An 18119-nucleotide genomic window follows, 5' to 3' on the forward strand; every position below is an offset into this window, starting at 1 on the left:
ACTATAAACATCAATAAGAGTATTGCTGCTCTGCATCAATGAATGAAGTATTTAAATTACATATTATAGTAAATTTTAGGGTATGGTAAAATAGACAAATTAGAATCTAGGTTTTTTATTTAGTGGAAAATTGCAACATACCAAAATATGATATGTGGTATGTTCATATTCGTGAAAATGTTTCACACAAAAACGAGAATTGTTTTAATATGTCTAATTTGACCAAAGAATATCAGGAAGCCATTGTTGCTTACGCGGTGGATCACTTAGAATCTTAGAACACTGTATGTATTATTAATTTTTAATTGAGCTTTCGTAATTATTCTTGCATCCGATCCAGGCACATCACATCTATCTGGCATGCTGTAGTAACAAGTTCAATGTCATTACTAATGATTAAGGGTAGTAGAAACGTGATTATGTACGTTGGTACGCGACTCCTCCATTCACTGTAATGGTAAGACGACCGCCCACCAAGACACGGATGCAACGTTGCCACTTTTCGCACATTTTACCTAACCCGCCATGTTAAACTTCCCTATCCCAAGCGTGATGTATACAACTTCTTGACTTCACGAGTTATGTAAAGTTGAAAAAACTCACTCGGTGAGGTAATGAAACCCATTTAAATAACATTGAGTGCTTAACTTAAAGAATATACCTCTATGGCGCCAACAACATTCACCTGCGTGATGTAAAAATGCTCTTACTACATTTGTAATGTAAATTAGCTATTATTTCATTGATCCGACTTTTGATCACCTTCTATACACAGTTTTCAAGCTATTACGGCTTTTATCACACATTTTGACAGCAAATGTATGCTGTTTGCTTTTTCCACTGACAACTCTCTGCTACTCGCTTGGATGAAATATGCTGTTTGCTGTTTATGGCTGTCAATACCAATTATTGTTTTTACTTATTTTGTTTTTCCAGGTGTTTGCCATTAAAGACTTGTGGTGTTTGGTTCTATTCCTGACAGTTTTTCCCGAACACATTATTGTCAACGGGAATTTTAATCTCATTGGCGTCTTTACATACTCTATTGGTGTCTTAATCCCAATAGTTTCCATGGTGCAGTTTTCTCTTTGCTGTACTGCATTGCAATCTTCATACCGCCAACTACAGAATGGCTTGCTGCAGAACGCTCCAAATATTTCCTTCTCCACTTTACGAAACCTGAGGTTAGTTTTAGCTCTGGTTTGAATGGCTGATTTACTTTTTTGAAAAATGCAATAATTTTACTGTAATGAAAATGAAAATGTAAATAAGATTTCCGAGTTGGAAGGTAGGGAACACTTATTTTTACAATTAACTATTTTGTAAAATTGTGTGCAATATGTAAAATCTAACTCAAAGAACTAGACCTTGGTTATTAGGTATATAAATCATTCAAAAACCATTTGAACAAAAACGTTATCGGAAATAAAATGTTACGGTTTCATCTTTCTTTTTTTAGGTAGTGACCTTTTAAGTAGTGATGTGTCAAAACCGAATCTCAAATCTCAAAACCATCAAAACTTAGGAAAAGTTTCGGTTTCGACATTCGATCACCAAGTTTCGAGATTCAAAAGTTTCGAAATTGAAGATTTTGGCAGTTTTATTTTTTAAACTGCTGACATTTTTTTGTGCCATTGTTATTGTTTTCAATGCTGTTTCTAAACAAGCTAGTAGAAACAGAGCAATCCCCATTAACAGTAGTGAAACAAGTAAATTTTATTCTGAACTTCAAAAGGTAACTTAAATACTAACTGGTACAATTCAGTTTCACATAAATATTTACTAAACACAAAGAAATATTGACCACTAAATGTTCTAATTAATCTAATATTCATGTTTATGTTGGTCTTAGTCAGTCACATTCACATATTTATGTTATGTCACGGTCAGGAGTCGGTCTCTTTCAGTTGATTGCATACTTAACATTTTATGATTATGTGTATTTTTTGTAACCTTGGCCTTTCTAACCAGCTAAGTAAAAAAGTTTCGCGTTTTGGTTTTGAGATTCGAGATTCGATTTTTTTAAGTTTCGGTTTCGGTTTTGAGATTCGAAATTTCTGGTTTTGACCATCACTACTTTTAAGATACACATGCACAATACACCAAGAAAAACTTAACTAAACATTAAGTTTTCTCAAGGCAAAAGCTAAGTTAATTGCCTCAAGATTTCAATTAACTAACTATTTACCTAATGTGACAACGTTTTTTTGATGTTACGTAGCATAAAATTAATGTATATAGGATATTCTGAAATTAATATACAGGCTACAGTATTGTGTTAATGTTAATCAAGAACAACAATTTGAGGATTACGTTAAGACGATGTATTGTAGACTTGCATCTGCCAACTGACTTACCAAACTTGCAATTATGAGCAAATTTATAGTGTAATCAAAGACAAGTAACGACTTAAAATGTCTTAAAAACCACATCATGACTTAATTGAGGTTACTTTTAAAGTAATCTGATGGGTGAAATAGGTCTGTCGTCACCACTTCTTATAAACGTTCAGAGACATATTTATTTGGCTTTGACTACCATTAAGAAATAATATACACCAAATTTATCTTTCAGAATCCGACAGTTGGACATAGCCGATCATGTTAGAGACATAAGTTCTGCTTTCGGACTTCGCCAACTTCTATTCATTGTGATGATACAACTGGTGCTTCTTGAGAAAATAGACTTTCTCATCAATGGAATAGCTTCAAAAGCATGTGGAAAAGAATGCCTGATGACATTTATTAGCTTTTGCGGATATTTCCTCACCCTCTGGTACTTTTCATATTGTCCCTTCAAGGCTTCCAGAGAGGTAAATAAACTATGTAGCAGTTAGGCAAATACAATCTCTGAAGTATAATAGAGGACTGTTTTTTTTTGGGGGGGGGGGAGTTTGTTTGGGCCCGCAGTTTGCATGTAACACGTGCTATGGTCTCGAGAGATATTTTCTCCCCCTTCCACCTTTCTTGTGGGGGAATCCCAAATCCCAAATCTTTTTGTTCCCCAGGATTCAGGAATCCCCTATTTGGGGGTGGGTGATGAAATTCAAAATCATGATAAAAAGTGTGACATCGTCACGTGTACTGAAGGTTATTTGAAAATGTACAGGCATGAAATAAAGTAATGGAATGTTAAGTTTCAGTTAAATTCACGTCCAACATTTCTTGCCATAAACTTTTGAATATTTGTCGTATCAAAGTCAGATTTGCGACATTAATTTTATTTTTTGAAGCTCTTTTAAATGATGTTCTACTTGATAGGGGTTGCCATTTAAAAATTGTAAGTTACCCCCAGAAACCCCTGTTGGAGGGTGGGGGCGAATTTCAAAATACCAGTAAAAAGTACTTTACATTACCCTAGTGACGTGTACCGAAGCTTGTTTGAATATATGCAGCCGTTCAAAAACTAACCAGGGGGGGGGAGTAATATGGGACACCCGGTATAATATAGAATATAGGATACAAGATTAAACTATGTGTTTTATCCTGTGGATATTTTTATATAAACCTAATGAATTTTTCAGCATCAAGAAGCTCTAGCTACAATAACGGATGTGAACACTGGAAATATGGATTTGTCTGCGATTCAAGAGGTATTGTGATTCTAATATTTAACAGAACATAGGCCTATTGAAATATTCAAGAATGAAAGTCAATTAGATGTTTTTTTATTAAAAATCTATTTCTACCCTCAAGTTATGGTTACACTCAGATAACGTACCTTAACACTAGTTGTGCAATCCACAGGAGTATTTCACAAAATAAACTTCTAATTTACTCAAAAGAAGAAATAACTAAGGTCAAAAAACATATTCTATTGCGCTGGGTCAAAAGTCTCATTATGATGAAAAAAATAATGACGTTACTTACTACGTACCTAGAGAAACTTTTCCAAACAGTTAAATTTAAATATTTTTTTTCGATTCCTTCATCTACAGAAAAAACATTTCTCCTTTCTAGTTACAGGGAAAAAATTAAGAGTTTCCTTAATTTACAAAAATCTGTTTGAAAATTGTAAGACTAAAATAAAAATGTAGTAATACCGTTTAGGGGTTTTTTTTGTATTGCATAAAACGTGATAGTAGTAAAATATTTGATGGATGAAATGAAATTACATTAGGCCTGACTGATTTTGAACAGATGACCATCTTGACTGAAGAACTTGCGTACCGGGAGACACAATTCTCCGCTGCTGGATGTTTCTATGTTGGTTTCAATATATTTTACTCGGTGAGTTTTTAATTTACTTTTATCTATTATTAGTTTTACAGTAAATAAACCAAGGGCAATTTCCAAAACAAAGCATGGGTTACTACATGTGGTGATTGATATTTGAAGATGTAATAATAGTTTTTTTTAAACAATTTGCTATACATAACTGAACAGAACAGGTAAGTTTTATTTTAAGTTTTAGAAATGGGACTGTACTTATTTATTAAACAGTTATTTATCGAGGGATTTCCTTTAGACTGGGAAATCATCAAATTCATTATGAAGAGGAAATGTAGAAAATCTAGGGTAGTCTACACAACCTTTGTGTTTAATTCAAATAAATAGATAAGATAGGTTGGTTTGTTGGGTTAGAGACTCTTAAATTACTGTACAACAATAAAAATTAAAAGCATTCCAAATATGCTAACGCTGGGTTTTCCTAGGCGGGGAAGGGGAGAGCGGAAGGAGGAACGCGGAGAGCGGAAAAGAGATTAACATGGAGTTCCGCTCCGCTTCTAGGAAAACAGTAACTTTAAATTGCCTAAGACAAGTGGAATCCGCTCTCCACTTCCACGCCTAGGAAAACCCGGCTTAAAAAACACATTCCTTCATTCTATCCCAACTTGTATTTTTTCCAATCGTCAAATGATAGTATTACTCTTAATTTTAAAAATAATAAAAATCTTGTTATTGTCGTAAAACAATTAGCATTATTGACAAAGTCATTCAGTGCAGTCAGGACAGTCATAGTCAACATGATATTAGCAATAAAATTGTTGAAATGTGGCATTTACACAGAATAATTGAGAATACTTAACAAGACTGGTAAATTTATTGATAGTAAAAAAATTTTTAAATAATTGTTTTGATGCATAAATAATTAAAAATCTTTTTAGTCCTACATTTCAATTCAACAAAACTAAATTATTCCTCAAGCATTTACAGAAAAGATTTGTTTAAATACTGAATTCTTTAAGAGAAAAAGAGTTGAACCTAAAAATCCGGTGTCACACATCTTTGAAACCTTAAAACCTCTCGCAACGTCGATGACTAGAATGTCTTGATAGACTGTGCAAAAAATAAAGATACTATTTACACTTATAACACTTTTGAGTTTTTTAATAACTTTTATTATGTTTCAGGTTATTGGTATTGTATTCTCATACTCCATGATAATTGGTCCGATGGCTTACAACAAACACAGACATTTGTGGACAAAACCCACTCATCGTCAATGATGCGGTATTATTTGTTGTAAAACTTTTTGCCACCAAACCAAACTGTAGAAGAGTTGTGGGAGTATTTGAGTGATCAAGTATTTTCAAACGAGTATTTCAGTACTCAAGCTTTTCGACCCTCAAAGTGTTTGCCTTTTATTCTGGAAGCATTTATATTCGTACAGACTGGTAGAATCAAAGCACTATCTTTGCTTTAGTTAGTAACTTTTACTGTCAACTGACCTTAAAAAATACTGAAAGCAATTTCTTAAAACTGAGAACAGAAGTTTCAGTTGCTCGGTTTAGATACTCAAGTAATCTAAACTGTTAGTTTTATTTTAAATTGTTTGGTAGGTGCTATAATGTAGGCTACCTATTTATTAATTCTGAGAACCTTTAGTTTAATATTTTGAAGCAATTATGCACGTCACTTCATTATAAAAAAACCTCAACTCGATAAAGCTTTAATCTCACGAGTATTTTTGTAAACTCTACTCGACTCATCAATTCACTACTCGCACACTCCTAGTATGCAGTGTAAGCTTAGAACTAAATAACTAAAAATAATCACATGATACCCTTAATAAAATTGAAAAATGCTGTAGTAGCCTAGTGTTGGAGAAAAACTTAAAATAAAATACCTTTTTCAGAGTTCATAAGAACCTAAATTAAATGTACTTATAATAAAAATACATCTTACCTCACACATAAATGCAGAAGACTTTTTGATATCGTTCATGTACTTTGGTTGGATTTTTAAAACCCTGTTAATAAGAGCTGAGACTTCCTTAAAATTGTCATTCACATATATCAGACTTATTTCCATCAGTTGAGGAAAAGAAATCACAAAATTGTCGTATAGGATTTTCCCCAAAGTGCTGGGTTTCATCCATGATTCCTAAAAAATAAAAAAAATTTAGAGGAATAAAATTAACTTAAGGTCACCCCATGGTCGAAAACTCAAGCAAAAATATGTAGCCTATTGTGCAAACATCTCTATTTTCACCCCATGCTGAAAATAAAACGTATGTTTGGAATTTCTTCAAGAAGACACTTGATAAAGTAAACAGCACGGGTGTTTATAAAATTAAATGTGACTTTTGTCCGAGTTTTTATATCGGACAAACTGCCTGTTCTTTCACTACAAGGTTCAAAGAACATCTACCAAGGAGAAACTCCAAATCTGCTTTTGCTAATCACCTCATTAATTCAAACCATAATTACAGCCTCGACCTATACAATAAGGCGTTTGAACTTGAGCGCAAATTGTTTTTGTCGAGAGGTACGCTAATGTGCACCGTCAGGGTAGTACATCACTGCGCCTCTCCGCTGCCGCATCGCGCATTTCCCCTTCGCCGGCAGCCACTCCCACCCTAGCCTACCTCTCCCCCTACTCAGGGCTCATCTCGTTCCTCACGACCTCGACGCACCTCGTGTTCGGACTACTTGGTCAAGTTTATTATTTGAAATACCGGTACCTAAATGTTGTTTCGTATGTGTTTTGTGTCGTAATGATGACCTCATTCACGGATGAGAAAACTGTAACTAAAACATTTTACATTCTTCCAACCTGAAGATGTGCTCGCTTAGCAGCACGAAACAGCTGTAGTTATTTTATTTATAACACAAGGACCAATTGACGCAACAGGTAAACTAAACATTTTTTATTTTGCATTATCTTGATCCAGATGTTAAACCATCATAAATTAGTCTGTATGAAAACTAAAAGCCCTGCAGCTGGTTTTAATGCATCAAGCAAAGCATACATATTTTCACAATTACGTATTCCAAGCATAATAATAAGTTTGAAGCAAAACTTGCAACACTGGACTAATTAGAATGGCTTTTCACTACCAAATTTTAACCCTTACATTTAACCCTTTTTAACGTATAATTCATGCTTTTGTCTGCATAGCCTAATTTATTTTTTGGTTTCCTTCTAAGCTGTCAACTGGTCTAAGCAAATTTCTACGACACCAAATTTTGCAATATCTTACCTCTGATTCTCTGGTCGAGGTTAATCTGGTTAGAACTTTGAACACCAATCTCTGCACGTTTCTGAACATTTTCAACACATCTTTGTCCTCAGGTAGTTGGTCTATCATGTAAAATGGAGGGGCGTTTTGTAAAAATGTATTGATGCCATCCAAAAACTGTTTGTTGTAGGCTACTTCTGACCAAAACCTGTAAACAATTGTAAATAAAAAATTGTATTGAAATTTATAAGTAAAATAAAAGATACATTTATTTAAGCATATGATATAAATTGTGTTTATGTTAAGCTTAGAAGCATTGTCAGCCTACCACAGACTTAAGAGTTAGTCCCATGACTGAAGCCGGATATTGTGGTGGCCGGTCCTTGATACAAATCATCTTATTTTGCACAGAAAATCAGTGTAATAGCGTCACAAGGTTTACTCTTAAACTAAACTCTAAATATTATAAAACTACTAAAATTCAAGAGAGCAGCATGTCTTTGATTTTCAACTTTAAAAATCTTGTATAGAATATGGAGCGTGTTCTACTAGTAGGTGTTTCACTGCTCTCCTAAATTTTGTGGTTACTACCTCTCGACCTAATTATTCCAATAGCTACTAAAGGAGACTTATTAAGCTCAATAGCAACAAGTAATTCCTTAATATTTCAGCTAAAACAATGCAATATTGTGGTTTTCTCTTTAAGTTGAGCTAATTTGATACCAAATTTCATGCAAATTGGTCAACATTTTCATACAGTTGTTACTTTCAGCGATAAAATATATATTGAGCTCTCTAGTTCCCTTGTAAACCTCTACACTAGTGAACAACCCATCTTAGGACACCAACCCAAACCTTGAGTCTATGGAATACGTCTACTTTGTATAGTCGCCATTTCATTGAAAAGTATTAAATTATTAGTCTGGCCACTGTTAAAAGAGTATGGATGTAAACTTGACAGGCTAGTCATCAAGAGGTCTACTACTGGAGCAGTTTCAGTCATTGCTGATGAAATCGCAAACGCTTTTGAAGACAGCGACTCAGTATCTCTTACACTGTGTGATCTGAGTCGAGCGTTCGACTGTGTTCCCCATGGAATCCTTGTTGATAAGCTTTTCGCTTTTGGTGTCAGAGGTAAAGCTCTCTCCATGCTTAGTAGCTACTTAAGTGACAGAAGACAAGTAGTTGACTTAAAGGGTGCAAAATCCGCAGAAAGGGAGGTTCTGCACGGAGTCCCTCAGGGCTCAGTTCTCGGGCCACTTCTCTTCCTGATTGCTATTAACGACTTGGGGTGGCATGGAAATCTTGTGCTGTTTGCTGACGATACTACCTTGTATACCAGAGGGAAAACACCGCTCCTTGCAGAGGAACTGGCGAAAAATTATCTGAAAGATGTGGAGCTGTGGTTCAGGGCAAACAAACTGCAACTAAATGAGACCAAGACAAACTGGTTGACTTGCACTCTGTCACGCACCCCAAACAACATCGGTGGGAGTGTTAAACTATTGGGTTTCTACCTTGACTCAACACTGGACTGGAGCGATCACGTCAAACATGTATGCACTAAGCTGGCTCGTGTCATATTTCTACTGAGGAGATTGAAGAAGTGTGTTACAGATTCCTACCTGGTTATGGTGTACTATGCTATGTTTCATTGTCATATCTCTTATGGCATACATCTCTGGGGACACGCTGCTGGGGCAGCCAGAGTTTTGAAGCTCCAGAAGAAAGCTGTGCGCATTATAACAAGCAGCCATCGCCATGAGCATAGCAAACCCATCTTCAAAAACCTGGGCATCTTGACCATCTATAGCCACTACATATGGGCATGCATGCAGGAAATCAAGAACAATGAACTGGGCCTGGTGGCCAGGGCTGACATTCACAACTACAATACAAGAGGCCGAAATCAACTAGATGTTCCTCGCACTCGCCTCAGTAGAAATAGGGACTCATTCCCTGGAAGCGCCATCCGTTTCTTCAACAAACTCCCAGCTGCCACTAAGACCCTCGCCAGCAGAAAGTTTAAAACCACCACAGGAAATTTTTTCCGTAAAAATCCCTACTTCTCAACAAAGGAATTCCTGGAAGGTAGTTTGGATGAGCTGAAGTAGAACATAGCGACCGCCATGAGTACTAAAATTATGTTTTTTTTTACATATTTTAAACTTGTGAGTCTTATACATATGTGCGGAAATAAATAAGTAGTTTTTTACGCAGACACAGCCTATTCCCATTATACGATGGGTCAACGGCCAAGAAGATGGTAATAAGGTAATCAATCAGTAGGTAGTCAGTTTTATTCATCCCTGGCCAAAAAAGCTTGAAAAAACTAACAAATGGTCCCAGGAGCGTTGTGGCACTTTATACTTTTATTATACTCCGTTCACAAAATTTAGACGGTTTTAGAGGAAAGGAAGTTCACCCACCACCTATTTTTAAAACCACCTAAATTTTGTAAATACAGTATAGTTCTGAGTTAACTTATACTACCCCTCCTGAGATTCCTGTGAGAAGTTTTACTGTACTTAAAGAATACGGACATGAAGTTATTGTCTGTCCTGCCTGACCCATCCACCTTGCAGGACCTCCTCAACAAACAAATTCTAGGCCACCCAGTGCTGCAAACATCTGTCTTTAAATTAAGGAAGATAAGTTCTCATCCCTTGTACCTTGGGGTTCATTTTGGGATGAGTTCATTACAGAAACTTATTTTGTCTCAAAGAACTGCAATGACTACAATAAAATAGAACATCCTTAACAATCCAACAACACATAGGTAATCCTTAGGTAGGTGTCCTTAACAATCTACAGTACTGTTTTGACAAATGACTTGTTTCAAAGCTTCATAGGCCTACTCCATTTATAAATCTAACCATTGTATAGGCCTACACACATGTATAAAATAACACAGCAGATGCAAGGTGCACAACCTTCTTCTCAACTGGTTTGGCATGTGGACTGGTTTTGATTTATATTATTAAAAATAATTGTAATTTAAGTGAATTGTCTCTTGAAATACAGGGTGCGGAAAAAAAAACGGTCCATTTTCTGCAGAGCACTGTTCAGCGACAGGTCGTCTGAGAGTGGTGGGAGTAGGCTCGTTGGAAAGCCTACACAATGCCATTTTTTGGAGTCATAGAGCAGTGGTCGCCTGAGGTACCTACGTGCTGTTGTTATGGAGTTGTTTTTAAAAAGTATTGAATTCATTCATTGCAGCTCAGCGAAGTTCCGTTGCGTATCACAATAATGCGGTGGGTTACTAACTTTAGAACAACGGCTTCTGTGATGAAAAGGAAGCTGAAAGGCCGTCCAAAGTCAGATCGGACGCCAGACAACAAACATTCGATAGAGTTCGTGCTACTGTGGAAAGCAGTCCTCGCAGGCCCGCTGAAAACTAGCGGCTTGCCGAACATGTCTGACTGCTCAGTTAATGGAATTTTGAGGTTAATTTTCATCCCTACAGATTAATTAGAATAATAATATGTTTAATTGTGTTATCCATACAGATAAACACGACGGAACCTCTCCATGTCGACCTAATAAATAAAAGCACGGAACTGCCACTGAGTTGCAATGACTGATTTACTACTTTTTTTAAGTGACTAGATAACACAACATAGATCATACAACCACTGCTCTATGATTACAAGAAATGGCATTGTACTCCCACCATCCTCAGACGGCCTGTCGCTGAACAGTGCGCTGGAGAAAATAGATGAGTTTTTTTGCCGCACCCTGTATATGCTCAGTGTTGGTGCAAAATAGAATACCGGGTATAGTTTTTATGTATGTTACCTGTGGTATTCTAACTGAAGAATACGATTCATATCAGTACTGAGAAATATCATTCTTTCGAGCCAATCTTCTTTTGATCCCATAGGAAACTCTCCATCGGCACTTTTAGAAGGTGGGGATGCGTAGAGAGTGTACATGTACCCTTTATTGCACCACTTCTCGTCCTACAAAGTTGGTTGAATGTTTTACTGTTTCACATTGTTACAAAAGATGAATGTTAATTTAAACAATATAACAAATGCTTTATTCCTTGAAAAAAATTATTTTTGTAGGTCTAAACATAATCGTTTTAGAACCAAACACTTTTTCTCTCTAAGTTAATTAGGCTAACTGAAACTGTTCATTCTGGTTACAAATTTAATAGGTAAGTTACATAATAACACATTAATTTTACATAATCTAATATATAAAATTCTCGTGTCACAGTGTTTGTCTGCAAACTCCTCCGAAACGACTTCACCGATCGTTATGAAATTTGGTGTGTAAATTCTGTAGGTATGCGAATCGGACGTAAACTATTTCCCGTTTCAAAATTCTTAAAAGGGCTCCGCCCCAGTGGCTCTGGAGTTTCCCATGTTAACCTTATGAGAAATGGAATTAATGAACCTTAACAGCTGTTTCAATTAAACAAGTTGGTTCTGTTCTATGATGTTCAATAGCATTAAAGTTACAAGGATTACCAACAGGGTGCAGCACTATTATTTCTTTTACATTTATGACAACAGCTAATTTGCAACCAAAAGGTGAGTGAGCGTAGCGAACGAACTTCAACCTGGAGGCGAGTTAGCGTAGCGAACGAGCTAACCTGAAGGCAAGTGAGCGCAGCGAACGAGCTCCAACCTAAAGGTGAGTGAGCGTAGCGAACGAGCTCCAACCCAAAGGTGAGTGAGCGTAGCGAACGAACTTCAACCTGGAGGCGAGTTAGCGTAGCGAACGAGCTAACCTGAAGGCAAGTGAGCGCAGCGAACGAGCTCCAACCTAAAGGTGAGTGAGCGTAGCGAACGAGCTCCAACCCAAAGGTGAGTGAGCGTAGCGAACGAACTTCAACCAGGACGTGATTGAGCGATGCGAACGAGATCATCTTGAAAATTAAACGTAACGGTACTTTCTTTCCATCGGTCTGTCTTAGGGGAAACCTATAACTTAGGCGATACGAAGTTCGCCGGGTCAGCTAGTAATCTATATAATTAATACGCTACATGAAACTTTGTCGGTTGAACTCCTCCGCCATTTCTTAATTTTATCCATTGACGTCTCATTGGAAAGAGCGTGTCGCGTAGATTTGCAAACTGGCCTTACATTTTTTTTAAAGTCCCTTGGGCTCTGCCCCAGTGGCTTTGAAAGTTCCCATGTTATCCTTATGAAGAACATAATTGTTTACATTTTGATCAGCTGTATAGTTTAATTGCTGTTGTTTATTTTTCAATTCAATGAAACGCATTGAGTACATTTATTTACTATTTGAGTTTGTGTAAACATAACCCCCAAGACGGATCGTGATAGTATGATTGTAACTTAAATTTGTGAATTTATCGTTGTTTTGTGTAGCTATAATTTGTTTATTTGTTGTTTTTTTTTTCTTTTAAATGCCTCCGACGCTACGGCAACGAAACATAGACAGGAGGCGTAATCGTGATAACGACCGTAGCTACAGAACAGTGACACGTAATAGTCTCAACTATTAGGTTAAAAATGCGCCCTAACCCAAAACAACATTTCGTTCTCAATTGGCCCTCTATCAATGACCTGTGTTGCCTGTACAACGAGGCATTTTGAGAAGGAAAAAACCGACCGGAATTCCTTAGGTTTATCAATAACGAAGATAAACATGGTCTGAGTTACACACCGGTAATCTTTGGGTTGACTCTTTTAAATTTATTGTAAATATGACTGTTATTCGTTTTGAAATAACTCCTGTAATACTTTGTAATTGCTCGAATTCGAGCAACATGTACACTAGTTTTAATTAATAACATTAATTTTTAGTTTACGTTAAGTTTTTGCAGTAGGCCTATGTTAAATTATAGCTTAAATCTAGCTGACAGTTTGCCATACCAAAGCTGAAATATACTGATCATATCCATTCTCCTGTGAAGTGAATTTGATCTTCAACTCTTCTAATGGTGGCAGTAGAGGATTCTGAAAATGGTCAAATATCAACATTAACTGTGCTGGGCTAAAATAACAAAGCAAAAAATATGTTTTAACCCTCCGAGTGTTATTTGTCGCTGCAGCGACTCACAAACACTGTTTACGGCGAAGGCTCTATGACTGACTGAATCGGATTGAACTGGATCGAGTTAGGTATCGTTCTTTTTGTTAGATTCTAAGCTTTCTCCAGAGGTCTGTCTCTAAGCGCTGTTTGTTCTCTGAGCCGATCGTAATTGTAGCAGACAGCTGACATGCATATTAGTGGTAAACAGGTAAACTCGGACCGATGACTGATGTGTTTTATTATGTTTATCATTGTTTTAGTGTTAAAAATCAAAAGTAGTGATATAAGTTACGTGGTGCATTATAAGAAGATTTAAGTGGTTTTGAAGTGCTGGTTGATGATCCTGAAGAAGTAGGTAGTGATATTGATGTAAATTATCAGCCAGATTCCTAGCTATGGTTAGGCTATGCATTCTTAGCTAAACGCTATGTACTGAAATCCGTTTTTCGCTCATAACTTATTTATTTGATAACTTACCTCGCTATATGATTATATATTTGTAATCCTCATTAAATTTAGAACAAAGTGGCTATTTTCAAATATTTATAGGCCTATAATTTATACAATTTTATTGAGCGCAAACTTTTTTTTTTTTAATTTTCCAAAATATTTTTTTACCTAAAAAATTTTTTTTAACAAATGTTCCTTATGTTTTATATATAATATTGAAGCCTATGATTTTCCAAACAAAATGGTATATAGAACAGTATAATTAACATTGTTTTTAAGCTTCTCAGATCCGTTTTAATAAAACCTTACAAATGAGCAAAAAAAAGGCAGACATTTACCCTCCGAAGGTCACGCTTCTAAAAATAGACGCACAACACACTTTGTGTAGTGTCACGCGTCTATTTTTAGACGCACGAACATCGTTTACGGCGAAGGCTCTATGACTGACTGAATCGGATTGAACTGGATCGAGTTAGGTATCGTTCTTTTCATTAGATTCTAAGCTTTCTAAAGGTCTGTCTCTAAGGGCTGTTTGTTCTCTGAGCCGATCGTAATTGTAGCAGACAGCTGACGTGCATATTAGTGGTAAACAGGTAAACTCGGACCGATGACTGATGTGTTTTATTATGTTTATCATTGTTTTAGTGTTAAAAATCAAAAGTAGTGATATAAGTTACGTGGTGCATTATAAGAATAAGAAGATTTAAGTGGTTTTGAAGTGCTGGTTGATGATCCTGAAGAAGTAGGTAGTGATATTGATGTAAATTATCAGCCAGATTCCTAGCTATGGTTAGGCTATTTAATTATGTCAGTCAAGAATGCTAGAAGAAGCTTGGCATGTTATTTATTATTTATTGTATTGACGTAGCCTATTGTCCTGTATATGAACTGAATGGCCAAATAAATCATTTGAATCATTTGAATCATTTGGCTATGCATTCTTAGCTAAACGCTATGTACTGAAATCCGTTTTTCGCTCATAACTTATTTATTTGATAACTTACCTCGCTATATGATTATATATTTGTAATCCTCATTAAATTTAGAACAAAGTGGCTATTTTCAAATATTTATAGGCCTATAATTTATACAATTTCATTGAGCGCAAACTTTTTTTTTTTGAAAATTTTTGAAATTATATTTTTTTTACCTAAAAATTTTTTTTTGAAAAAATGTTCCTTATGTTTTATATATAATATTGAAGCCCATGATTTTCCAAACAAAATGGTATATAGAACATTAGAATTAACATTGTTTTAAGCTTCTCAGATCCGTTTTAATAAAACCTTGCAAATGCGCCAAAAATAGGTGGACATTAAGGCCTAAACTATGGACCTTTGGAGGGTTAAGGCCAAAACAAGGGACACTCGGAGGGTTAATGTACCCTAATAATAGCCTATATTTTAAAAGTAGGCTAGTAAGGAACCATTAAAAACCTAACTTATTCCGAGTGACTGTTTTATAGTAACCTGTGCCTTCAAAAACTTAGCTTTCAATAGAAGGTTAGTAAGTTAGACAGTAAGACTACGGCTAAGTTAGACCTGTTTTACAAGTAGCCCGAGAAGGATGAAATCAACATCTGAAGTTTATGCTTAAGTTGGAATTGGCCTATCGGACTAAACAGTTTTGGAGGCTGTTAAACTTAATTGTTCTCTCCTAAGGTTTCTAGGTTAACCTAGGCCTACTAGGCCTGGCCTAATACCTTATAATCATGTTGAATTTGAACATAACCTAAACTTAAACAAATATCAAACAATAAACGTATGGGCAAAAAAACTACCGGTAAGTTACCCTACCATATTGGAATATTATGACAGGGGGTAACTTACAGTTTCTTAACTGGGCTACCTATGCTAATATTGATTGAAACTATCGATTCGATTATTAAACCTTCAAGCGATTTTTTCATTATCAGCATGATTGGTTAATTAGGTACCTAATTAGGTTAATAGCCTAGGCCTAGGCTATATTTACAATATATATTATTAGGCTAATCAATATTTTCAATTCGATAGCTTCAATCGATATTAGCATAGCCTAGTTAAGAAACTGTACCCTGATAGGGTAAACCTATGTCTAAATATGATAAAAACTTTAATGAGATATTACCGATGAAAAATCCATGTTCTTATCAACAGAATGCAGAACTCAAGTGTTCGCTAATCCCCTAACCTTGATCTTTTCCTTTATTAATGGAAATGAATTCATCAAACCATATTTTCTGAGTATTGATCAAATAGAATTCTTAATAATACATCCAAATTACAAGGGAAATAGGCCTAAAACACCGACCACATACGTAACATAACCTAAATTAAATTTGAGGCTAACAAAATATAAAAAAAAAAAAACAAAGATAAACAGAAACAGAAGAATCTCATCTTTGTTGTCTTCATTGCTAAGAGGCTAACATTACAACCATGCAGCTGCGATGTTTTCTGCTATTTTTCCAACCAAGTTTAGAGGGTAGAGTGATCAGCGTGCCTTCACCGCTTCACCACCGCGACCATGACCATTAAATATTAAAATACTTGACTTGATCCATTACTATTCCTTTACGGTGTGTATTACTCAAGCATATCTAACTTAATTTTGAATGCTCCAATTTTACTTTGGCAGTCTTGCGTCCACTAATAGAGAAAATTCTCCTTCCCTCTTTAAAAAAAATTGAGGTGGTTGCAAATAATATAGGGTATTTGACTTTTTTCGGTCCTTTATAGCCTTGAAAAACATTTAAAACCCTGAACTATGTATCTTAGTACTTTCTGATGGAATTATTTTAGTCACTCAAGTAAGATCATAAAGTAGCTAATAGGACAAAATAATTCAATTCTCCTGAGCCACTCTTTGCAAAAGAATTGAAGAAACACGTTTCACCATGTAATTTCAGTTCAAAATAAAACCTCTTGCAGGTAATGCAATGCTTGGGAAAGGGCTTTAGGCCAGAATATAGGTTTGATTTTGTTTTTGTATGCAGAGCAGGCTAGCAGGCTTACCTGTACATACAGTGGCCAGAGGGCGAGTCTTTCCCGATAAGTAACAATAGAAGACATAGGCCTACTAAATTGAAAATACTTCATTGTCAGTGCCATATTTTACTTCAAATAATATATTCCTCATTACTTTTCATAACTTTGAAGCAAATTAATTCAGTAGTGTTAGTGTGTATAGTTTGTACTATTCCGATCACAAAATTTAGGTGGTTTGTTTGGGAAAAGAATCCATCCCCTCCACCTCACGAGTTTGAGTGGATTACCCGTTTTATTTAAGTAGTTTTCAAAGTGATGTCTGATGTCTGACCGTGTCCGTGTGTCTGTCTGTATGTATGGATGTGTAGACAGAGTTACAGACCACACCTGCTGTGGCCCGATTTCGATTAAATTTGGTATGTAGGTACAAATCCATGGTCTCTAGAGGGGTTTATTTTTTTTAATTTTGATTTTTAAATGTGATTTTTTGATAAAAAAATCCATACAATAACAGAAAGTCGGATTTTCAAAAACAAAACAAAAAAACGATTTTGTACAAATTATTTTTGTATGGTCCTTAAACAAAATAGTGTAACCCCCATTGCTGTAAAAATCATGGTTAAATAGTTGTTGTAACTTTTCCCTATAAAATATGCTCTCAAGCCCAAGGCTTGCCCATGATAAAGGTTGTTGAGAAGCTAATGGGAGAAAGAATGTGTTAGATTGCTGATACTTATTTGTTGATATAGGTTGTCAGTTTGAACTTTTATTGTCATCTTATTTCCTATCATTAAAACCACAAAACTATTTTTTTCATGTTTACATAAATTTCCATCAGAACAAAATAAATATTATTTGGTGAGGCATAATTATGTAAAATTAGTATTATTTTTTAGAAATAATTTCTATGTTCCCCATCATTATGCTACTCTAGTAGAAATACAGAACTATTCAAACGCAGAGCGAATGTAATGGGTCACGCCTTATTTATTGATTTATTTTAACATTACTACCTACACTTTGTTGATCATGAAAATATTTTGTAACATTTCATACTGAATTTCTGTTACAACACTGCATAAACTTGTCAATAATTAATGACAAGTGTAAATTATTTGTCTGCAATATTAAATCATATAATTAAAATGAAGGCAAATTTTCAGTTACCTATAATGAAGAAAAAGTGTGAGTAAATTGGGGAAAATCATTCCCATTAAGTTCTAAAAAATACTTATGAGGTAAAACCGGACAAAGCCCAAGGGTAACAGCTATTATAAATAAAA

At 35.4% G+C, this 18119-nt stretch overlaps 1 protein-coding gene across 1 annotated transcript in view; it reads right to left on the reverse strand.

The window, feature by feature from the left end:
- Positions 1-16154, reverse strand: part of LOC128990948 (activating signal cointegrator 1 complex subunit 2) — a 49823-nt gene extending 33669 nt beyond the window's left edge. Inside the window, exons 1-5 of the mRNA XM_054413624.1 lie at positions 15977-16154; positions 13258-13341; positions 11203-11366; positions 7426-7612; positions 6129-6326 (exon numbers count right to left, since the gene is read on the reverse strand). Of these exons, the coding sequence (XP_054269599.1) occupies positions 6129-6326; positions 7426-7612; positions 11203-11366; positions 13258-13341; positions 15977-15991 (648 nt within the window). The 5' untranslated portion in view covers positions 15992-16154. The remainder of the gene's footprint in view (positions 1-6128; positions 6327-7425; positions 7613-11202; positions 11367-13257; positions 13342-15976) is intronic.
- Between the last annotated feature and the right edge of the window lie 1965 nt (positions 16155-18119).

This window comes from Macrosteles quadrilineatus, unplaced genomic scaffold, assembly GCF_028750875.1.
Source record: "Macrosteles quadrilineatus isolate MER2022 unplaced genomic scaffold, UCM_ALF_1.0 Scaffold_3__2_contigs__length_128488019, whole genome shotgun sequence".
NCBI classification, from domain to species: domain Eukaryota; kingdom Metazoa; phylum Arthropoda; class Insecta; order Hemiptera; family Cicadellidae; genus Macrosteles; species Macrosteles quadrilineatus.